The sequence below is a fragment of the Phaenicophaeus curvirostris genome, chromosome 1 (assembly GCF_032191515.1).
Source record: "Phaenicophaeus curvirostris isolate KB17595 chromosome 1, BPBGC_Pcur_1.0, whole genome shotgun sequence".
NCBI lineage: Eukaryota > Metazoa > Chordata > Aves > Cuculiformes > Cuculidae > Phaenicophaeus > Phaenicophaeus curvirostris.
Window position 1 is genome coordinate 3,702,800 of NC_091392.1, and position 24,687 is coordinate 3,727,486.

General features: G+C 41.1%; 1 protein-coding gene across 4 annotated transcripts; it reads left to right on the plus strand.

Annotated features, from left to right (window-relative positions):
• The first annotated feature begins 8,055 nt into the window (after positions 1 to 8,055).
• On the plus strand, positions 8,056 to 23,545 carry RBM17 (RNA binding motif protein 17). Of its 4 annotated transcripts, none has more exons than XM_069859636.1 (12): positions 8,056 to 8,108; positions 10,535 to 10,675; positions 12,149 to 12,265; positions 13,178 to 13,344; positions 15,771 to 15,868; positions 16,827 to 16,883; positions 18,696 to 18,837; positions 20,921 to 21,072; positions 22,247 to 22,320; positions 22,632 to 22,730; positions 23,048 to 23,120; positions 23,266 to 23,545. In XM_069859636.1, exons 2-12 carry the CDS (start codon positions 10,553 to 10,555, stop codon positions 23,367 to 23,369), a joined length of 1,206 nt encoding a protein of 401 aa, XP_069715737.1. In that variant the 5' UTR covers positions 8,056 to 8,108; positions 10,535 to 10,552; the 3' UTR covers positions 23,370 to 23,545. The 4 variants fall into 4 exon arrangements, with proteins under 4 accessions (XP_069715737.1, XP_069716005.1, XP_069715914.1 ...); XM_069859904.1 differs by having other exon boundaries at positions 15,774 to 15,868; XM_069859813.1 differs by lacking the exon at positions 8,056 to 8,108 and adding an exon at positions 9,857 to 9,876.
• Positions 23,546 to 24,687: the final 1,142 nt, after the last annotated feature.

Consider the following 24,687-nt stretch of genomic DNA (forward strand, 5'->3'; position numbering starts at 1 on the left):
GGCTTTATTCAGCTGTGTCTTGAAAAATCTCCAAAGATGGAGACTGCACAAACCTGTTACTATTTATGAGTGTCTTAGGGCCCATGAATGTGCTGTTAACACCAAATAGTGCTGGTTATGCTGAGAGTGTTGTGATGGCCATCTAGAGGAGCTCCGAGTATTCTCTTTGAGCCTTAAATTCTTGGATTCAGCTGTTTTGGACTGAAAACGGTTGCTCACAAGAATTTGATATAAATCTGTAGCAAGCAGAAGAGTAAGCTCACCTATCTGTAACTGATCAGTAGAGATGCATTTCCAGGGTATTATCATATAACTCTATAACAACCCACAGTTCTTAGAATTTAATCTCAAACCCAGAATTGTATTTCAGTTCAAAAACAACATACCTGTAAATTTCGTGGGAGGGAGCTTTCATTTGGATGTTTCAAGTGATGTTGAAAGTTGCTGTCTGACACTCCTGCTGTTTTTGAGTACTCAACTCAAGATATTTTCATTTGCAGCAAACAGATGCCCAGAATCCTTCAAGCGGTCTCAAGTTGGGCTCTCAATGCAAAGGAAATGCATTAGTGTCACTATTAAACCTGCAGTAGACTGAAACAATATTTTAGGATGGAAAAGAGAAGAGGGGTAAATGATTCTGAAAGGGAATCAGCATTTTTGCATGGTAAAAGGTTCAGTGAACTTAAACAATGGCCTTTCCTGGCATAAAATTTTCAAACCTGGAGACAAGTCTAATTGAAAGGTTCTCTGCTGTAGTATTTAACATCACTCCATCTTTTAAAAGGAGTAGAAGCTATTGAAAGTTTTGAAAACAATAATGGTTCAGTCAAGGTTTGGCGCTGATATAAGAGAAAACTAAAAGAAAGACAGCAATGCTAGAGAGAAAGCTCTCACTGCACGGACGCACAGCAATGGTTCGGAAGGCAAACAAGCCAGATTGTAAAGCTGATTTTCTCCTTCTCTTCCAAATCCTCCCTTGCTGTTTACCTCGGCTTTCAAAATCTTTCTCAAAGCTATTAGTTTTCAAGCTGATGACCAATGCAATGTAGGTTTAACATCCCCTCCATCCCGATCCTAATTGTCATTTTCAAAGATCATAGAATCATTGAATAACCTAGTTGGAAGGGGCCCACAAGGCTCTTTGAGTCCAACTCCCAACGAACACAAAAGTCCTGAAATCTGCCTGATTTTATTGATGCCACAGACAGTGGGATCTGAAGCATGTAAAACCCCTATATCTTTAGCACAAAGCCTCTTTTTGGCTAACACAAGGGGTTCTGAACAAGTTCCTATCCAAACCTTGCCTCTTGCAAAGCTGCACAACCCTTTTTTTTCTCTTGGTGACAGCAGATGTCCCATCTGTACTGAGTCTAGTCATGTGTAATATTTTCACTGTTACATTTTCAACATGTTTACTCAGTTCTTCAAACAAGCTTGAGACAGTGAGGGTAGAACAAAATGGTCATTTCCTCATTTATAGCATTTTTCCTCCATCACTGGCCAAATTAAAACACTCCACTGTGCAATGTCAACAGCAAAGGAGCTTTCTTCAGTTGTGATCAAAAATATTGAAATATATGTGTCAGAAACTTCATCTGTGATGAAACATTTCTGTTCTGAGACACATCTTACTCATTTTTGTTATGGAACTCGGCCAATATATGAAACTAGGTAAAAATGTGAAGTAAGTAAAAACTAGGTTAAGAAAGTCACAGTTTTCTGGGGTCTTGGATCATTCTATACATGGCAAAACCACATGATTTTCTTAATAGCTTTCATAGTGACATTTTCAGCTATTCCCTTATCAGAAGAAAGAATATTTCAAATGCCTTCCTAACTATTTTCAGTTCTTTCAGGCTGTTATGCCTTCAAGATTTTTATTTTTTTCAAGCTAGTAAATCAAAGCCAGTCTTCCCAAGCCAGGATAAATTTTCTTATGACACTTTCCTCTTCATAATTTGTTTTATCACATGCAAAATGCTGAACGTCATTGGAGAGATGGAAAGTGATAATCAAGCAGGTATTTTCTGAAAAGGGAAAGACAGGAGGGGAGGGGAAGGGAAGGAAGGGGAGGGGAGGGGAGGCGAGGCGAGGCGAAGCATGTGCTCCAGGGCCACCACAAAAAACATCTAGTGTGCGGCAGGTTTGGTTCTTCACATGGAACCTGCACCATTTGCTGGAAACCATCACCATCTGATGGGATTTAACCACCTTGGTACCTGATCGGCACTTCTCTGAGCAGCCCTGATATTTTGGTTTTGTGCCATGTTGTACATCCTGCATGGATGGGAACTGCTCTGCTCTTCTGATCCACAGTGGTTTTGGAGGGTGAGTTTCTTGTAACCAAGATTATCACCCAGAGATCTCCAGTTAGGTTGTGCCACCTGCCCTCTAATTCCATTTTGTCATCTCAGCATCACTCGTCCTCTGAGGAGATCCATAATAAGTAGTACTAATTATCCAAATCAAGACAAAAAACTGCTTAAGGAAAATTATAAGAAACAACACATTTAAAGACTGCTTTTTTTTTTTTTTTTATTTAGCATTGCTTCATTTTATACCTTCTTAGAGATCACCATCAGGGAGAAAAATGAAACTCCTTATTTACCTTTTCTATGCCATTTTGGTTGCCAGATGCTTTCAGAGGCTTTTCAGTCAACACATCTGATTTCTTTAGGTTTTTGCACTAACTGCTGCTTCTTGAAGGGATGAGATGCCCAGGAGTGCACATGACCACTCAGAGGTGCAAGTGCATGTTGGATTTATGAGTATATTTTCTCCTTATTTTTTAATGTTAGTGCTTCCTAGCAGCCTGTTTGCTTTCTTGCTTCCTTCAGAGCACTGAGTAGGCATTTCTAGAAAATTATCCACAATGAATGCAGCATCTCTTTCCTTAATGGAAGCAGCTGATTTAGAGCCTGCTGCTGTGTGTGTGTTTTGTTAGTGCTATTTTCTCTTGCGTGCATTGCTTTGCATTCATTAACACTGGGTCCCATCTGCCATCTCATCACCCAGCCAGTGTTGTGCCATCCTTCTGTAACTTTTTGCTTTCAGCTTTTGGCTGATTACTCCGAATAATTTGGGATCCACAGCAAATTTTATCACCATGGCTATTCACCTTTTCCAGGTCACTTCTTGGTGTGATGAGGGGTCCCAACCAAGGCCAGTGGCACTTCTGACAGTGTGAAAATCAGCAGTTTATTCATAGCCTCCTGGTTTTTCCTGTAACCCCATCTCCATAATCCCCTTCCTCTCTAGGAGACCCAGCTGCATCAAACTCATCTCAAACTTTTGAGAAAATTATTAAGCTGGGAGAAAGAGCTGCAAGAAAATCTACAGAGCAGAGCCAGGTGAGAAAAGAAAGGCAGGTACAAAGGTAGAACTGCTGAAATGGTGATTAGTGGGAATCAAGAGGAAAAATACCAACATGGAAAGGTTTAAAATCCTAAAGGAAAAAAATAAAGATAGTTAGAAGATCAAACTTCAGCATTATCAGGGCATATAGCTGGCCAATGCTTCCCCATCTTCACAGACGTAGCTGAAAAAGATTTCAGCCACAGTTATTACCTGCCTTCAAGTTGTGTCATGCCGGGGAAGACCCCACAAATGTTTTTTCCATTTCCAGTCTGTCTGGGACCTATAGACCTGGCAGCTGGATGAGATTTCTCCACCTGCCTGCAGCCTGCATTTAATAGATGGATTTTATTGACTGCTTTGCTCCTATACAGCTGTGTACAAGTATATTGCGGTTATTATTACAAACAGCAATGGATTAGTTTTGATCCATGCCTAACACACTTTCCAGACTTAATTAAGAGCTGTTTCTGTTCTTATGAATTATCTGATTCATTGCTTTGATAGGTAGTTATTTACGGGTCTAATAATTTAGCCTTTGCCCTCCCTGTTGTTCCTAGAAGGAACTGAAATCTTCCATTATTATTGTGTTTTCTGCCTTTGCAGACTCTAATGTCTTTTTATTTTCCCCAGTGGCTGTCATGCTGAGACATTGCTCTGTGACATTTCAATCCACACTGATTTCTCTCAGTACCTTTCGATGCAATTAACTGCTTGATTTCTTCCTTTAACATAAGATACTAGTTTGGTTTTTTTTAATGGGATTCTGTCATTGTAAAATTAGTACTCAAGTCTCCTGCTGATTTTCTTTCTTCCACAAAGTTACAGATATGTGAATTATGTCAATCCTTCCTTTAAAAATGCAGGCATTGCTTGGGCAAGAAACCAAACGAAGATACTTGGGAGATCCTCCATAAATAAAGTGAATACAATCTCCCCTTATATTCAAGAAGCTTTTGCTGTTATGAAAATAGGCCCATCTGAAAATGCACTGTCTAGAAACATCGCCTTAGTAGAAAGCAGCACGACTAGGAGGGGAAGAGTCGAGTATAACGCAGAACTTGAAATCAGATCTTTATGGAATAGTAGTTTTACTTATTAGCATCATTTTTCAGCCAACCATGAGGAACTAAACTGCATAGTAGCATATTTGAAAGCAGTGTTGGACATAAGGACTTTCTGAATAGAAAGATAGTGTTTGTAGAATTTTGAGGTTGAGGCGATAACGCTGTCTGCTTTGGGGTTGGAGAGTGCAATTTGCTTCGCAGACAGTGTTGCATGTTCATTTGCACGGCTTTATGGCCATAATTCTTAGAAATCTCAGCTCATCTGATTTGACATGCGTGGTACAAGTTGGAGACATCACCTGTCCATTGTAAGCAAAAAAGAAAATCCATTCTTGCCGCTGTCAAAAAGAAGACTCCGAACAATTAGTGCAAGACTTTGTGGTGAACTACGTGGAATTGGTGTGGTTGGCTAAAATCCAGGCTCAGACAGATACAGACTTTTAGGGATTGTTTTGGGAAAAAAAAAATATTTCTGCAGCTACATGATCGGAGAAATCAACCAATCCAGCCCACTTTAGACCCAAATGACATAATGCAATAAATTGTTCTAATAGCCAAATACTCTGCAATAACACAATCACCCAGTAACACCAGTATTAGTGGGAGGGATGGTCCAATGAAATGGTAAAAAACATGCCTGAATAATAGAGTCATATGGTCATTAAGGTTGGACAAGACCTGTAAGATCAAGGTCAGGTTGTATGGGGCTCTGAGCAACCAGATCGAGTTGAAGATGTCCCTGCTTACTGCAGGGGAGTTGGACTATGTGACCTTCATGGTCCCTTCTAATCCAAACCATTCTATGATCATCCAGTCTAACTGTCAGCATGACCTATTAAACCATGTCATAAAGTTGACACGGGGATGTTTGAAATACACTTGATGTGAATGTAATGTAAGTTTTCTTTCTTCCTTTATCACTACAACTGTGTTGTAAAACTCAGAAGAGTCTCATAATATTGTCTCCATTATTTTTCCCCCAAATTACGGTGTTCTTGGGAAGTAATTGGAAATGCTGAATGCCTCAGGAGACAAGCTGCCAGATTACTCATTCAATAATCTACCACAGATTTCCTTAAGGAGTTAGAAATACAGTACAGAGAACTGTGATATAACACACAGAGAAAATACACTGATGGGCATAAATACGGTCCTACCCTCTGCCAGTCGAATTCCTAAATCTGCTTCAAACTCCAGTATAGCTCCAGCTAAATAAGGGTCAGTGGCAGCTCGTCATATTGCAGGGACATATCTCTATGTTTGACTCTGTTTCCCAAACCCCTCACAATTCAGCTAGAATGACAATTTCTTCCATCTTCAGCAGCAAAATAGGCAATTAAGCCCAAAAAACCATGGTGACATTTAATGATGATTCAAATTCTGAGTGCAGAACTAACGTGGGGTTTGTTATTGCTGCTGCCACTGGGATTTGAAGTGACTTTTTATGTGAACTATACAGAGCATCAGATAATATTTGCTGTTTGGCATTAAACCAACTTCCTAAAATAAAGTTTACTTTGTATTTATTGTTGTTTGACTCTATTTCTATGGTTTTATGCATCTTAGAGGAACATTAGAGATCTGCCAAAAGTCATATACAGGCTAACAGATTAATGACTCCCATCTCATTCAGCTCAGCTGGAAACTCCACCAGAGCAGCTCTACAATCTACCACCATCGCACAGGACTCTAGGTTAATAATTAACCTGATTGTGGATGACCTCCGATGGGTCCAGCAGTGGAAAGACACGGATCTGTTGGAGCAAGTTCAGTGGAGGCCATGAAGATGAACGTAGAATCATAGAACCATATAATAGTTAGGGTTGGAAGGTACTTTAAGGATCATCTAGTTCCAACTCCTGTGCCATGGGATGCGTCCCACTAGATCAGGCTGCCCAAGGCCCCACCCAAACGGGCCTTGAACATCTCCAGAGATGGGGCAGCCACGACTTCCCTGGGCAACCTGTGCCAGTGCCTCATCACACTCATCATGAAGAAATTCTTCGTTATGTCCATTCTAAATCTGCCCCTCTGCAGTTTACACCCATTGCCCCTCATCCTATCACTACAAGCCTTTGTAAACAGTCTATCTCCAGCTTTCTTGTAGACCCTTTTAGGTAGTGGAAGGTCGTTATAAGGTCTCCTCGGAACCTTCTCTTCTCCAGGCTGAACAATCCCAACTCTCTCAGCCTGTCCTTGTATGGGAGGTGCTCCAGCCCTCGGATCATCCTTGTAGCCTCCTCTGGACCCATTCCAACAGCTCCATTTCCTTTTTATGTTGTGGATTCCAGAGCTAGACACAGTACTCCAGATAATGTCTCACAAGAGAAGAATAGAGGGGCAGAATCCCCTTCCCTGACCTGCTGGCCACACTTCCTTTGATGCAACCCAGGATACGGTTGGTCTTTGGGGCTGTGAGCGCACACTGCTGCCTCATATCAAGCTTCCAAGGTCTGGGGCACTTCCCAGATGAAGATGATCTGGGAGAGTTGGGATTGTTCAGCCTGGAGAAGGGAAGCTCCAGGGAGACCTTATGGTAGCCTTCCAGTCCTTAAAGGGGGCTAGAGGAAATCTGGGGAGGGGCTCTTTACCAGGGAGAGCAGGGATAAAAAGATGGCGAATGATTTTAACTGAAAGAGGAGAGATTTAGATGAGATCTTAGGAAGAAATGTTTACATGAGATCTTAGGAAGAAATGTTTTCCTGTGAGGTTGGGGAGGAGCTGAAACAGGTTCCCAGGGAAGTTGCGGCTGCCCCTGTGCAGTGCTACAGACTAGGAGAAGTCTGCCTAGAAAGCTGCCTGGAGGAGAGGGACCTGGGGGTGTTGGTTGACAGCGACTGAACATGAGCCAGCAGTGGCCCAGGTGGCCAAGAAGGCCAATGGCATCTTGGCTTGGATCAGAAACGGCGTGACCAGCAGGGCCAGGGAGGTTCTTCTCCCTCTGTACTCAGCACTGGTGAGACCGCTCCTCGAATCCTGTGTTCAGTTCTGGGCCCCTCACCACAAGAAGGATGTTGAGGCTCTGGAGCGAGTCCAGAGAAGAGCAACAAAGCTGGGGAAGGGTCTGGAGAACAGGCCTTATGAGGAACGGCTGAGAGAGCTGGGGGTGTTTAGCCTGGAGAAGAGGAGGCTGAGGGGAGACCTCATTGCTGTCTCCAACTACCTGAAAGGAGGTTGTAGAGAGGAGGGTGCTGGCCTCTTCTCCCAAGTGACAGGGAACAGGACAAGAGGGAATGGCCTCAAGCTCTGCCAGCGAAGGTTTAGACTGGACATTAGGAAAAAATTTTTCCCAGAAAGGGTCATTGGGCACTGGCAGAGGCTGCCCAGGGAGGTGGTTGAGTCACCTTCCCTGGAGGTGTTTAAGGCACGGGTGGACGAGGTGCTGAGGGGCATGGTTTAGTGTTTGATAGGAATGGCTGGACTCGATGATCCGGTGCGTCTCTTCCAACCGGGTGATTCCATGGCTCTGTCCCTGGCCGTGTTCAATTCCAGGCGGAATGAGGCTTGGAGCAGCCTGGCCCAGTGGGGGGTGTCCCTGCCCGTGCCGCTGTGCCCGCCTCCCGCCGCCAGGGGGCGCTGCAGCAGCGGAGCGCCGACCGCTCTCCGCTCCCATTGGCCGCGGGGGCGCGCGCAGGGGGCGGGACCCTTCCCGGCGGCCCCCGCGGCGGCCGATGGCGGCGGTGACCGGTGAGCGGCGGGGCCTGGTGGCTGCGCCGGCCCGGGGAGGCCCCTCGGGGGGGGTCGAGGGGGGGTGGGGATGCCCCTCCTGGGGTGTGGGGCGGCTGGGTGAAGCGGGAGGAGAGCGGCTGGGCACATGGCTTCCCCTGTTCCCCCCCACCTCGTCGTTCTCGGCGGGCTTGGCCGCGCCCCTCGGAGCGGCCTAGGCCTGGGGGGGCGGGGGAGAGGTGAGAGGATCCCCTCGTCCAGAGGAGGCCACGAGGGTGATTCGAGAGCTGGAGCATCTCTGCTGTGAGGACAGGCTAAGAGAGTTGGGGTTGATCAGCCTGGAGAAGAGAAGGGTCTGAGGAGACTTTATAGCAGCCTTTCCAGGGGCTATAGGAAAGCTGGGGAGGGACTTTTTCCAAGGGCATGTAGTGACAGGATGATGGGGAATGGCTTTAAATTGGAAGGGGGAAGATTTAGACTAGGTATTAGGAAGAAATTCTTAATGATCAGCGTGGTGACCCTAGCACAGGTTGCCTAAGGAAGTTGTGGATGCCCCATCCCTGGAGGTGTTCAAGGCCAGGTTGGATGGGGCTTTGACCAACCTGATCCAGTGGGAGATGTCCCTGCCCGAGGCAGGGGGTTGGAACTGCATGATCTTTGAGATCCCTTCCAACCCAAACCATTCTATGAGCATGCCCCCTGTGTCCCAGCTCCCTGCCCCCTCTGCCTGCACGAGTGATGGAAATAACCTGCACTTTCCTGCAGTGTGCTTACAGCCCATCTGTGTTGCGTCTGGCTCTGGGACACTTTCTCCCCTTCAGCACTGGGGCAGAAAGTCCTTTTCATTTGTGTTGGAAGGGACCTTGAAGATCATCTAATTCCAATTCCCCTGCCATGGGCAGGGACACCTCTCACCGCTTCAGGTCCTACCTGGTCTTGAACACCTCCAGGGATGGGGCAACTTGTGCCAGTACCTCAACACTCTCACCTTAGGAAAAATTTCTTCCCAATATCTAATCTAAATTTCCCCTCTTTCAGTTTTAATAGCATTCCCCATCATCCTCTCCTTGCACTTCCTGATAAAAAGCCCCTCCCCAACTTTCCTGTAGCCCCTTTCAGTACTGGAAGGGTGCTGTAAGGTCTTTTTGGAGCCTTCTCTTCTCCAGATTGAACAACTCCAACTCTCTCAGCCTGTCCTCACACGGGAGATGTCTCAGCTCTCTAGTTCTTGCCATGGCAGCACCTTATGTGTGGCATAACATACTTGAAGAGCATTTTGTCTGCCTCGAAATAGCTGCACTCCTACTATGAAAATATTAGTCCCGTGTGGCAGTTGGGAGTTTAGTGCCTTGTCTTCATCCTGTTACAACACGCATTATTTCCTCCGTGTTCTTGTAGTGAACTCTATTCTGCTGAGCACTGGTTCTTCACATTCCACTGCAGGGTTATATTGTTGATTTTTGTAAAGATTTTGTTGAGCTTACCATCTCTTGGAGTTGTAATGTAGTTGCTCTCTGCTGCATCTGAGTCTTTTTCCACAGGTTTGAACACATATAGTTATATCTCCACCAACAGTCATCTCCTGTATGTTGAGCAGGTTCCCTCAAATTTAAGTATCTGTCACATTTGTGGGATCAAGATCTTGCTGATTAATCTCTTTTAGGGTTTTACTGCAGACTGTTAATTGGTCATGTTTGATCCTGCATTAAGAAGTTGAAGGTTTTGGCTGAAGATACTGTAACCCAGGCTTTTCAGAAACTAAATAATAAGCTTACAGATTGTTCCACAGGTGCTAGACCTGTTCAAATTTTCTCTTTTTCTGTTCAAGTCAGATGCAATATCAGACAAAGTGGTTTATTTCCTATTATGTTATTGCTGTTGTTACCTAGCTAATATTATACATAAGTGTGTGTGTGTATTTTGTGTGCATGCATACATAAGTTCTTTGTAGTTGAAAGGCCTTTAAATGTTGTTGAAATAGTTACTTAATAATACTCTGGCAAGTATATTTAATGTAAAAAAGATATTCCTTTACAGGGATGCAAAAAATAGTGAAATTTAAGAAGATGGTTGGAATATTGATGTGTTTGTGTGGATAATTTTTAAGGTCAGTAGAGACAATAATTGCTTTGCATTTGCTTTGGAAGTCTTAAGGCTTGTGTAATACATAACGTTGAATTTCTCTGTGAAGTTCAGAACACCAGTGCAGACTACAGCATAAGTTCCTCAAAGCCTGAAGTGGTTGATATCTAGTGCTACAAACATCCTGTGAAACACTTAGTTTTATAAAACCTCACTAGTAGTCAGAAAAATGTTCTTACTTTGAATTTTCTCTGAGTTTGGACAGAAATATATAAAAACATGGTATACAAACATGAAAACTAGTAGTGAAAAAGCCACAGACACAGGCTTGTTATGTCATCTGGTTTCTTTCTTCTGTCTTTTAGTTGTAAATTGAAGAGAAAATGTCGCTTTACGATGACTTGGGAGTTGAGACCAGCGATTCTAAGACAGAAGGCTGGTCCAAAAATTTCAAACTACTACAGTCTCAATTGCAGGTGAAGAAAGCAGCTCTCACACAAGCAAAGGTATAGTCTCATTGTATTTTTGCTTAATTCACACTTCTTTTTTGTTCAGAGCACTGAGGAAAGTTTGTGACCTTAGAATACTGATGTAGGGTAATTTTGCTGCAATTTGTCTGTGAGTTTGTAGCGAGGAGCCTAGCAAAACTGAGGGGCGAAAAGGCAAATGAGTGTTTCTTGAAGTCTGTTGGAGGGAGTCTCGCAAAATTAGAACTGAATTAGGAAGTGATGACTGCACTGCAGGTCTTGAATCTCTTAACTAGTAGAGCCAAATGCTGATCTTCAAATCTGACTTTGAAGATAATAAGGTTAAGTATTTTGGCATTTTTGTTCTTTTAAAGTGAGTAGAGGTCATACTGTGATTGCTGGTTGGTAGTACTGGCTGCTGGTCATTCTTGGTATTTTGCATCAGTTATTTACATGGCTACATCATTTTGTGCTTGCTTTTTAAAGGCTTTCTGTGCTGAAGTGTAAATAGTCATACATCAGAAATTTTTGCAGAAAGTATTTCCACCATGAAAAGGAGAAGGAGTGCAAGCAAATCCCTTGAGCTTAAACTGTGACACAGTATTTTATCTTTCTATTGTTACAGTATTACACCCTTTTTCTCTAAGCAGTGTTGATATTTGGTTCAGGCAGGACACCTGTGCATTTTTGTGATGTGTGTGTGTTCTAGAGTGGGATTTCTTAATTAAAAAGTGATAGCATAGATCCTGAATACTTAAGTAGGCCCAGCGTTTTTTACTGGCATTGCTCCTTAATTATGCTGCTAAAATTGAGGATGAGATTTAGTTGATAATTGGAACAACCAGCATAAATGAAATCTTAATGGCTACTATTAGATATATGTAACTGATATGCAGTGTATGCATAAGCTACCAGAAGAATAGAATAGGATTACAAAATCCAGAGTTCAGAACAGATTAATACATTTTATCAGTTGATGAAATATGAAGAACAGTAGATCTTTGAATTAAGTCCGAGCCCCTCTTAAAAAAACCCATTCAGTTCAAACTCATCTGAAGAGACCATCTGAATTTTACTGTGTTTCTGGTCCTAATCCTAACCGAGGACCATTCACTTACTGCTGTATGTTCTAGTGCATGCACGACTGTGCAATCTGATCTCACTTGCTTAAGAAGAGGAAGGTACGTGCTGGTTTCACTGATGTGTTCTTCAGAATATCACGTCTGATCTGTATTTGTGTAGCAGTTCTTTAACCATAGCTGGCAAGCATCTGTCTCAGAAGTGAGCAGCCTTTGCCTGCACTAAAAGACGACATAAACTTAGTATTACCCATGGCAAGGTTAACTAGAAATGTTGAGAATTACTGTATGTTGATGAAGAGAAATGATATATTGAGACAGTGGTTTTCATCCTTGGAGATACCAGTTGGAAGCATATAAAGGAAGCTGCGTTTTAGAAAACTGTTTTGTTATCTTTTTTTTAAACATTTTGTGCTCTGGTGATTTGTTTTAGAGCCAGAGAACAAAGCAAACAACAGTGCTTGCTCCAGTGATTGACCTGAAACGAGGTAGCTCGTCTGATGAGAGACAGATAGTGGACACACCACCTCATATAGCAGCTGGGTTAAAGGTAAGACCCAGGCAGCTAAAAAGTCCAGCTGTTAACATATGTTTTGGAATTGGAATTCTTTGTCTACAGGCTCTATTTTTATTTTTTCCATCATTCCTAGTGGACAAAGAAGTTATTGTTTTCTGAAATTGATTTCCTCTGCTCAGAGGTTCTGTATTTAATGAACATTTTAACTTTATACAGACTTGCATAGGATACAACATGGAATTACTGTGGTTTATGTGCAGTTAAAATAGAAGTGTTTGAAACTATCCAGGACATGTACGCTAGGAAGTACTTTGCAAGACAACAATTTGGTTGGGGGAAATAATGAATATTTACTGTAATTGCACTAGTGTTGGAACTGGACTGGTATAAAGATCAACTTAAAAGTAAAAGAAAGGCCACCCAACCTTTTAAAATGGATTTCTTATGGTAAGGATTTCTTATGGAAACTTTCTTCCTGAAGCTTTTTCCAAGGTGATGATTCTGAAAGAGTTCTTTTAGATGAGAGAAGAACAGTATGTGCACCTCTATTGGTTTTATATTAATAGCAGATGATGAAAAAGGGTGATGAGATTGTGTGGGAGGATGCCCTGCAGCAAGCAAGATGCCATAATACTTGTAATAATGAATTAATGGGTTTTGAAAAAATCATGTCCACATTGATTTGCTGCGGCTTTTTTTTTGGCAGGGGGTGGGAGTGATTATTTCTTGCTGGAGGAATTTGACATAGTGATAGACTGGATGGAATGTTAGTTTTTAAGTAAAGCAAAGATTTCTTATACTACTGGTGGAATTAGGATGTTACCTCCTATTATAGAAGTCAGGAATTGAGTTTTGTGTTGTTGGGAGTGAGAAGGAAGTGTTAAACTCTTAAACAACTGGATGTTGTTTCCTGATCTCAGCTGAAAAAATTCCTTTTTCTTTAAGGATCCTGTACCTAGTGGTTTTTCTGCAGGAGATGTGTTGATTCCTTTAGCGGATGAGTATGATCCCATGTTCCCAAATGACTACGAAAAGGTGGTAAAACGTCAAAGAGAGGAACGACAGAGGCAGCGTGAGCTGGAGAGGCAAAAAGAAATTGAAGAAAGAGAAAAGTAAGGCTTTTGTTTAAACTCATGACATATTGACAATTATATAAAGAATAGACAAATCGATTTTACTTTTATCCTTCCTTATGAAGAAGACTGCTGGTAGAAACAAGCACAATGTTTTAGTGCACTTGCTAAAATCACAGTTTTAAGATTTATCATTTTTACAGCCTCTTTGACTGAAAGACGTGCCAAATTTTAATACATTTACTTTATTTTAATAGAAGCAGCAGTATTTGTATACTTCAAGAATCCTTAGCAGACTTTGACCTTGCAGATATTTTAGAGTATTTGTTGTCAGTGTAACCTGATTAAAGAAGTAGTTAGGTTATATGGAGTATATAGAGTACTGTGTCCATTTCTGGAGTCCTTAACATATGAAAGATATGGAGCTGTTGGGATGGGTCCAGAGAAGGGCTACAAGGACGACCAGGGGACTGGAGCAGCTCCCACACCAGGACAGGCTGAAAGTGTTGGACTTGTTCAACCTGAAAAATAGAAGGCTCCCGGGAGACCTTATAATGACCTTCCAGTACCTGAAAGGAGCTACAGGAAAGCTAAGGAGGGGCTTCTTACAAAGGCTTGTAGTGATCACATGATAGGGAATGGGTGTAAACTGCAGAGGAGCAGATTTAGACTAGACATGAGGAAGAATTTCTTCACAATGAGGGTGATGAGGCACTGGCACAGGTTGCCCAGGGAAGTTGTGGCTGCCCCATCCCTGGAGATGTTCAGGGCCCGGTTGAATGGGGCCTTGGGCAGCCTAATCTACTGGGACGTGTCCCTACCCATAGCAGGGCGGTTGGAACTAGATGATCTTTGAGCTCCCTTCCAACCCTGACTATTCTATGATTCTAAGTACCTTTCAACACTCAGTGGTAAACCCTCCTTTCTGCTTTTAAGTACTCCGAACTGATGCTGCATTTCAATTTTAAAGATGTAGCTAGCACAGCCTTTGACAGGCATTTTCTTTTTTAATGCTCTGCATTCAGTTTAAGTAAGTTAATTGTGTGTTTATTACTCTTTTGTCTCTGCACAAAGGAAAATACTCTTACTTTTACTTACCTTAATGCCTTTTAACTGCAATAAAAAATCTCTGTGATCATATTAGAGAAGTTGAATGCAGATTCAGTATCATGTTGAAATAGGTAGTAAAACTTCTGCCAGCCAGTCAGTAAGGTTAATTTGCTTATTTTAAGTGAAGTTAATAATTCAGCTTCGTCATGGTGTGAAACATCTAAATTCTATGGAATTACAATAGGAATATTCTATTGCTCTGTTTAGATTATAGAAATTAATTAATATTTCTAGTCACATGGGCTTCTCTGTCACGTCTCACATCTTCATTGTTCTGGTGGAGGAGGAATGCCTGAGGCTCAGTCATAGTTGAAATAGCATGCAAGATCTCAGAAATATGAGCTGTTGTTTCCACAGCTTCAGCACTGATTGCCATTTAGTTGTGCTTGTAACTTGTATGTGAGCCAAGAGGGTAGTCTTCCTATGTGAAGTTAGAGAGATGAAGTGAAAAACACATAATGTGTTGTGATTTAAAATTGAGGTAACAGTCTCAGCCAAACTGCTATCAGAGTTAGGCTTTGGCGTAACCCAAGTGTTTGAGCAGAGTGTGCATTTGTTATATATTCACAGTGTAAAGATTTAGAAATTTTGTCTGGTTCTGTAGTAGTGCTATTTTTAGCATCTTGTAGCACAGTTTTGATAGTTGTGCTGGGAATGAGATCTGATTTATGCCCCAAGCTGTGCTTTTAGCTTTTTGGAAAAAAATGATTTTTCTTTTTTTTTTTTCTTTAAGTATTAAAACAAGTTATTTTGTGATCACAATAAGTAACGGTTGAAATGCAAAGAATTCTCAAAGCATTTCCCAGCCAAATGTTAAAAACGTTAATAGACTTTTTTTTAATCTTATTTTAGTCGCCAAGCAAGATTCTCAATATTCTGGTTGTTTAAGTGTGATGATTATTTTTTTTAATTGACTGAGTAAATGATACTACTCTGCGTAGCCCGCGATGGTAAATTAAAAAGGGTTTCTTTTCAAAGTAGGGTGATTGTTTAATGTCTCTCTTACCTTCCTACCAATTCCATCCAACACTTCTTCCATTGTAGTCATTTAGTCATTGCAGTCAGCCTTGACTAGATTTATTCAGATGCTTCCTCGTTACCATACATTCGCCTTGGCTGACTTGCAAGTGGAAAATGTTCTTGCTTTGTATTTACTTTTATTCTACAAAAATTACTCCATGAGGATAAAAGCAAAGAAACAGAAAGTAGAGGTGTTTACTTACACCTTCATGGAAAGCATTATAAAATGCTAGTTAGAGTGCAGCAGTGCAATTCACACTGCAACTGTAGTATCTCAAATTAATGCAAAGAGTTAAGTTTGATGGTTTCTTATCCTAACTTACTGTGTCTCCTAGAAGACGTAAAGACAGACATGAAGCCAGTGGATTCTCAAGAAGACCAGATCCAGATTCTGATGAAGATGAAGATTATGAAAGGGAGAGACGAAAAAGAAGTAAGGGAGCTGTTTATTTTCTTTGATGCAGAAAGAGAAGAAAAAGATGGGGGTGAGAGGAATCCACAGTCCTGTTCCATGGATTCTGTGTTTGTTTCTCTTTTCTCAGCTGAAAGGTTTACTGTTATTTCTGAGCCTTTAGAATCAACCTAGCATTTTTTTATGTCATAACTGTTGCAATGCTGAAGAGTTCTTTCTGTGGAGGGAGGTGACAGCTGAATTATTTGTGGAAAGACTTCTTTTTACATTAGTTTTAGATACCCGTTTTCACTTTCTGCATGGTGTAAGTTCCAGGAGAGAAGTGAGGCTTGAGGTAAAATCAGACTATGCGAATCACTGTTGAGTTTTCACTAGAAAAGCTTACCATTCCTGCATTTGTTATTGGAATGCCCTTAGAATTAGTTAGCAAAATGTGGGTCTGGGTGATATGTCTTTTGTATAAAAATAATTAAACTAGTCTCAACAACAAAGTTACAGTAAATAATTCAAGTCTCTATTTTTATTTTAGAAAAGAAAATTTCTGATGGGACATTTAAAATATTTGCTCTGCTTTGGAAGGTTGGGACTGCATCAGAATATTGATTATTAAAATATGGAAGGGACTTTGTACTTTTATGAAAATGTAGCGAATCCTCAAAAGACAGTCTTTTTCATTTGGCTTAATCAAGCAGTTTTAGAACTGAAGATTTGTTTCACTGCAGTCTTTGATTTTGATATCCTATGAAACGTGTTTGTGATAGACACCATATGTCACTGCAGTTTGATGCTGTCTCCTTTGATGTGCCTTTCATGCATTCTCTATTGAAACTTCTCAGACTGCTTGCTTGCTATGTTTCTGTTGATAGTGATGTAAAGAATTGGCTGGTAAGGAGCCAGCAGCTGTATTAAGATTCAGTGAGGTTATTCCAAGCAGCAGAACCCAATGATATGAATGTGTTGTCTTCCATTTTACTCTTAGGTATGGGAGGAGCTGCCATTGCACCACCCACTTCTCTTGTTGAGAAGGACAAAGAACGTAAGTACACCAAAATCCTGTTCTCTACAACCTAGCAGTGGTGTTTTTCTCACTTGACCTTCTATTCGGTCCTCGTGCTGCTCTTCCCATACAATTCTTTCTGGCAGAAGAACTTGTACTGATTCTTTGTTGATGAGAGGAAGATGTGGGGAGCCTGTGACACTGCTGTGCTTCAAATTCCTGTTCTAAAGGATCCTTTCTGTGTTGCTAGAGAAGTGGTTTGGCAAGCTCGTCTGTTATAGCTGTCTTCAGTTACTCATTTCTGATGTGAAAGAAGAAACGTTGCAGACAGGTTTCTCTGGGTAGACTAGAAACCACCACAGCGTGGAGAGGGAATTTTTCCATTACCCTTTGCTTTAGGAGATACTTGATGAGTATCTTTTCTGAAGGGCTTATGCACTACAGACAGAATTTTTGAGGGATACAGTATCTATTAGAGATTTGTCCACTAGATGGCATAATCTGTCTGTAAGAACAAAACTCTCTTTTTCTTTTTTTTTTTGCATGTCTAATTGTCTTGAACTTTTAAATTAAACTAATGAGCAGTATGTTGTGTATACTAAAAAAACAATAAGAAAAAAGAATCTTATGTATGCAAACTTCCCATTGGAAGTTCTAATTTTATTTATGAGAAGATTAAAAACCAAAAACTAAGCTTGGCAGAGTAAGTGAATGATACACTAGTGAAAGCATTTGAAATGTGTAAACAGTAAAAACAGAAAGAGATTGTTTTGAGTAAATAATTAGGAGCACTTGAGCAGTGTCAAGGAAAAGTAAATATAGGCTGGAAATGGTAGAAATATCCTGAGGGGGAGAGCTTTCAAAACATGACATGATCTCACAAGGAAACCTTTGTATGAGTTGTTACTTGGTGCTTAGGCTGGAAAAACCTGGGAAGGTTTTTCTTGCTGTAGCAGAAGTCCCATAGTCCAGTCCAATAGGGACTTTTTTCCTCACATGACATACCCAGACTTCACGTCTGACATTTTATTTGGTTAAGATACAAGCACCAGATCACAAAAAAGTATCTGAAGTCTGTCTGAAAGTCCATAAGTACATTTAAAAGCGTGATCTGTTTATTTTTTTAGCGTTCTCTAGGCTTTTTTTTTAATTTGCCATTTGACTTGTTAGTGGAAGATAGCTAAATAATCTAATCAGCATGATATATACTTATATAAAAAAATATCAGTCTCCTAGGAGAAGTTTCAGTTCAGAAATTGTCAGTGCAATGTCTTAAGACTGTATAAATACTTTGCTTCGAGCTACATCCATTCTTTTTAATAGACTGATTTCTGTTTTGTGTAAATGTACAGTGTACTTTTCTTTACATTCTTCAGGCCCCAAGCTACGTATGTCGATCCGTTTTTTCAAAATTCTGTTCCTGATGAATGGGGCTATTTAAGTTTGCTTATTCTCTGTCTGGATAAATTCATTGTCGTGCAGGTGGCCTCTTAATGTTTCTTTTGTCCATTTGATTAGAGCTTAATAAATCCCTTATAAAACTACAGATACAAACTCATTGTATATTCTATGAGGAAAATCCAGAATAGCAACTCAAATCTTGTATCTGATCGAGAGATGAGGTGATGTTAAAGCAGCATTTTCAGAGGAAGCATTCTTCTAATTTGGATTTATGTGGAAGAGTTTTCTTCATAGCTTGTTAATATTAATGTAGAAAGAAGTACAACTTGCAGATGAAGAGCTGTTTGCAAATTAGTTAGATTGAAGGCATAGTCCTCAAGTGTTCATAATAAGTAGGTAGTTCATACAAAGTATTTTAATGAAAAAGTAAATGTGTCTGGTTTTTTTCAGCTGTAGCATCATTTCCATTTGAAGAGGAGTCAAGACCTCGGGCGCCATCTTCCAAAGCAGCTATTCCTCCTCCAGTGTATGATGAGCCAGAAAGACCTCGTTCCCCCACGGGACCTAGCAACTCTTTCCTTGCTAATATGGGGTAAATGATTGACTTGTGCACATTTGGGGGAAAAGGGCTTTAGAAGGTGGTGGTAACCAGAAGTTAAAATAGCTCAGTAGAGAAGAAGACAGCCCATTATATGTATGTGGTTAGCCTGAGTGCATGTAGCTCTAACTGACAGGGTACAGGAAAATCAGTTGATTTACTCAATCGAGAGAAATGCATTTGAGGTGATTGCATTCAGGGCTGTGCTTTCAAGGAAGTTCTGAAGCCACATTCCAGTATGAAGTGTTTATGGCTTGTACAAAACAAGGTAATATACTATACGGTAAAACGCAGGTATCATGTTCATTCCTTTAGGTTTCTCTTCCAGCTTTGTCTTAAATTTGCCAGGTACCAGTGGGCAAATCATTTCAGCTCTGCTTTGTTTGCTTAAAAATTCAGAGCATATTTGCATGATTGTAGCAGATGTGGCTACAAATCTGTCAGTTTACTTTTCTGCTTTGGATTAGCGCTCTGTGTAATGCTTGTGTTGCTGCTGTGGCAAGAAAATGAAGTCAAATTTGTAGTTAAAAAACAGGTTGGAGACCTCATTTGAAGGGTGTAGTGGTTAGGTGTGGTCCTCTTATCAGTCACCTCGGATCTTGTAGGAATACAGCCTCAGTGTGGTCAAAACTGTATCCAGAGCAAACACAGGCATAAACGTGTAGTGAATTACATTATTACAATCCATTTCCATTCTGGAGACAATTTTTCATGTTTTTTTTTTATAAGCACACCTTTATTTTTTCCCGTTTGCCCAGAAATTTATGCACTGTTGCTACCTCTTGTGAACAATACCCTGAGACTTCCACTTAATTGAAGGAAGTGCTAAAATTGCCACCTAACGCACCTTACTGTGACCACACCATTGGCTGCTGTTTAGTAGAATCATAGAACGGGCTGGGTTGGCAGGGGCCTTAAAGATCATCCAGTTCCAACCCCCCTGCCATGGGCAGGGACACCTCCCACTAGACCAGGCTGCTCAAGGCTCCATCCAAGCCGGCCTTGAACACTTCCAGGGGTGGGACATCCACAACTTCCTTGGTCAACCTGTTTGTTCTGTGACTTAGCGTTTTAACTGGCCAGCATTACATGGCCTAACTTTTGGGCCTTTTTTAATGTATCTCTGTATGTTTCATATAGGATGCTTAGCAAATCGTCAGGTAATCAGTGACCCTGTGTTTTCTGTATAATCTTATGTGCCTGTTGATAAAATAGAGGTGACTGAGCGTAGAATAGTTACTGTGGTTTAAACTAGTATACCATGGCATGTTTTTTGTCTTGACCTTTCTAGCCATGGCCTCCAAAGAAATACCAACACATGTAGGTATGTTTTGATTCTAAATATTCATTCAGTGGGAATTTCAAAATCTGTCAGTGGAGGTGCTTTTTGTAAGGTACTTAAAAAAGGTACCTTAAAATAGCTTGAGGATTTTATTACCTCAGTGCATTCTTGAAAATTCTGAAAGATGAGACCTTTTTAAATTCATACTGAGGATACCCAGATTGTTACAGGAAGGGCTAACATAGCCATGTACTCTAGGGCTTGCTCCAACTTGGAACTAATAGATGGTGGAATGTGGTCTAATGTGGGAAGTAGATTCTTCCACATCTGTCTTTTCTCTTAAGCATTTGATACCAGCTGCTGACAAAGATAAGAAACTGGTCAAAGACCTTCTATTAATTTGATTTGTGATTTACCAGCAGCAGCCTGATAGGAAAAGGGGGTTGGACTAGGTAATCTCCAAATATCCCTTCCAACCCAATCCATTCTGTATAGAGTGTATGATGATGACTTGCACTGCTACTACCCACTACAAGTGGGTTGTATTTGTAAAAGCATGAAAAATTTTTAGTCAACTTCTCTGGCAGCTCTTCTATCTGTAATTCATGGGTAACACCTTTCATCTTCACTGGCTGCTGTGAAATTGATAGGTTGTAAAGTCCTGTAGAAGGTCTTATGTTTTCAGTCTTTGTGTTATGAGATCTTAGGAGGTAGAATATTTAAACAGTCAGGAGAAATGCAATGTTAATGTTTTGTATAAGAACCTTTACTAACTGATGCTTTTTCTCTTTGCAGAGGGACAGTGGCTCATAAGATCATGCAGAAGTATGGTTTCAGAGAGGGCCAAGGGCTGGGAAAGCACGAACAGGGGCTGAGCACAGCACTTTCAGTAGAGAAAACAAGCAAGAGGGGTGGCAAGATCATTGTCGGCGAATCTACAGAGAAAGGTAATTTTGCCAATAAGTTTGTGAAAAATGCTCAGGGGAAGATTGTTAATAGTTTGGGCTCAGTAGAAGGTGGTGGATTTTTTTTGTTTTCAAACTGTCTTTGCAGAAAATACTAGTTAAAGTAGGAAGAATGACTAAGATTCCTTCTTGTGGATATTTTATCGTTTTATCTTTTTTTAAAGTGATCCTCTATTATAATTTTTCTAGCTCATCCTCTGCTTCCTCCATCAGTTGTCCTGTAGAGTTTGGAAGCCTCTTCTCTTCAAGGGATCATCCTGCTCTGCTCCTGCTGGCTTTCTTCCCATCACATGCTTAGATATAGCCCTCATTTCCCTTCTGTTGTCTGATCTAGAGACAACATCTTAGCTTACTAGAACAGCACCTCTGCCTCAGCAAGTGTGTTGGAAGTCAAGAGACCTGATTTTTAGTTGTCAGGGAATCTGATACAATTCTGGACTTAGGAATTGTTTCCCTCAAAGAAATAGTACATTAATAGCATTCTAGCTTAATTCCTATTCTGTAGAAGTGATTTTTCTGCTTACTGTCCTTCCAAGTAAGAGAAAATAAGGCTTATGACCACCTGAGGAACCTGAATATACGTAGGGCCTGACAAGATACGTCCCAGAGTCCTGAGGGAATTGGCTGATGTAGTTGCCAAGCCACTTTCCATGACATTTGAAAGGTCATGGCAGTCAGTAGATTCTGCCCCTCTGTTCTGGTGCGACCTCACCTGGAGTCATGCATCCAGATCTGCACAGGAAGGACATGGACCTGTTGGAGAGAGTCCAGAGGAGGCCTCAAAAAAGATCAGAGGGATGGAAGACCTCTTCTGTTAGGACAGGCTGAGAGAGTTGGGGTTCTTCAGCCTGGAGAAGAGAAGGCTCCAGGAGACCTTCTTTTGGCACTTAAGTACTTAAAGGGGGCCTGCAAGAATGATGGGGACAATGTTTTTGGCACGGTCTCTTGCAACAGGACAAGGGGTTATGGTTTTAAACTAAAAGAAGGAAGTAGCTAAGAGTTCTGAATTTATGTTACTCAGCAGTATGAAAGCACACTTTGTGGCTTTTATTCCATTGTTTGGTGACAGTGACATTCTGATAAAAACCCCCATGTAAGGTTTATATGAGCTTTAATCTTAAATTATTCCAGATTCACTGTTTTGTCTTCCTAACAGAAACGGGAAAGAAAGCAGATTCTAACCCTTTGACTGAGATACTGAAGTGCCCAACTAAAGTGGTCTTACTAAGGGTAAGTTAAGAGCAAGAGAACATCTCGGTCTTTGCAGCATGTGAGTGGTCGAAATGTTTAAACGTGTTTTCCTGATCGATAATTGTACAGTTCAAATGGTTCTGGCTTGCGCTTCCATAGTGCTTTGTGTTGTGAACATAAATCAATGCCGCCTTACAGTTTACATAGGACTAGGGAACTGCTTCCTCCTGCGGCTCGTGACTGATAAACAGAAGCTTAGAAGTGTTCAATGGTCAGTCACACGTGTCTGCCTACATAATCATCTATACAGACTACATCCAGTGAGTTACGTTTATTCTTTCAACTTTCAGAACATGGTAGGTGCTGGGGAGGTGGATGAAGATCTGGAAGTGGAAACTAAGGAAGAATGCGAAAAATATGGCAAAGTTGGGAAATGTGTCATCTTTGAGGTAAGAGATAATTTGTCTTTGGCTGCTCTGACAGTAGATTAGGCACTTGTCCTTCGCAGCTGGCTTCTTACTGCCGTAGAGAGGGGCATAGATGGGAAGGTCTGTCAGGGTCCTGTGCTGTGTTGTGATTCTGTATTTTCTATATCTGTGAGTTACAACTGTCAGAACCTGGGACAAAAAATCTCTTGAGTATTGTGCTTTTGGTACCTTTTTGCTGTGTTCACTTTACTCCCTTTGTGAAGAACAGCAGTTGAAAAGAGTACTTTTGCTACTGTTCTGATTAATTCTGAGTTTGGAGGTTTTTTGTTTTGTTTCAGATTCCTGGTGCCCCTGATGACGAAGCCGTAAGGATATTCTTAGAGTTTGAACGGGTTGAATCTGCCATCAAAGGTAAGACACTAAATTGTTTTCTGTGAACCACAGGGTTAACTTCTGTAGACTGATTAAACAGTCTTGACAATTAGACTGTTTAGCTACAGAAACATTTATTTTATTGAATTGCTGCTTGCTGACCTGTTCTTGGTTTCTATTCCAGCTGTTGTGGATCTAAATGGAAGATACTTTGGTGGCAGGGTCGTGAAGGCTTGTTTCTACAACCTGGACAAGTTCAGAGTACTAGATCTGGCAGAGCAAGTTTGATTTTAAAAATCTAGCTCGAGGTGTCACTGTTTTGGCAATCATGTTTTCAGCGGTAGGCTGGGAATGAAGAAGAGAAAAGTAGCTTTCCTAGCAAACTGGAAACAAGCCTCATTGAATGGATTTTTCGCATTCGTTGTGACTTACCTTTTTTGTAATATAAAGCCCTTTGAAAGTAAGATTCACGTCTGTGTGGTTTTGAATTGCACAATTCTGCTTATTGCTCTGGGGATCTTGTTTTTGAGCTTTCAGATGACTTCGTTCTTTTCAAAACCCACTGCTGAGGAGATGCTTTGTCTCTATTCCTGCTTTCTTTATTCTGGTGCTTCATCATGGAGTCCCTGTGCTGCATCCACAGTAAGTGGGAAGCTTTGGAAAAGGACTGTGTGCTATCATGTTCCTCTCCCCAATAGTGTCTTGCAGACTTGCAGATTTGCTCTTCTCAGTCCTCTCTCTGCACACCAGAGTGATTTGGTGTCATTGGACAGTTGGCAGCTAGTTTGTTCTCTCCTGACTCCAGGACAATAATTCCTGTGCCAGAATGGAGACTAAAATAATAAGGAATGAATCTGTTTTTCTTCCCAAATCCAAAGAAAATACACATTTAATCCAGGGAGATGGAAGGAAGAAGGAATCTGAAATGCTTAGCCATTTGAATCGGAATGAGTGGGCTGTTAGCAGGAGCTCTGCTGTCACGCAGTCTTTGCTAGCAGTATCCAGGGTTAACTGATCACAGGTCATTACTGGAATGCTGTAGGTAGAACTGAGGGAAACTCCTTAGATCTGGCCAGCTGTAGATTCTAACTTCCTCTGCTGTCACACATAAGTAGCTGACTTTTTGTTAATTGATTCAAACCTGGCATTTGCTCTTGCTCTGTATTTCTATAAATAATTTGAGATGAAATAACACTGGGGCTAGGCTTTTGTTTTCTTGAGGACTGCCGGTCAAAGTGTTCTGAGTAGGAGGTGATGGAAGAAAATTCTCATATGAAAATCTGAAGAGATGACAGACTAAACTACTGAACACTGCAATTCTTTTCTTTTGTAATCTGATGTAAAACAGTACATAGCACTCCTGATTTCATGTTTGCTTTTTGTTTGGGAACACTGTGTGACAAAAGAGTTTGCAAGAGGTGGCTGTGCAGCGATGGCCATTGTCTCTGCTCCATTGCACCCAGAATTGTGCAGATATTAAGACGAAAGTGAGCTCTGAGGGCACTTGAGCTGTTTTAAAGCTGATACTGGATGTCTTGCCTGTTATACGTGTGTATTGGGAGGGGCTATAGACCTGTAGTTGATCAACACTGTAAATATCTCCAGT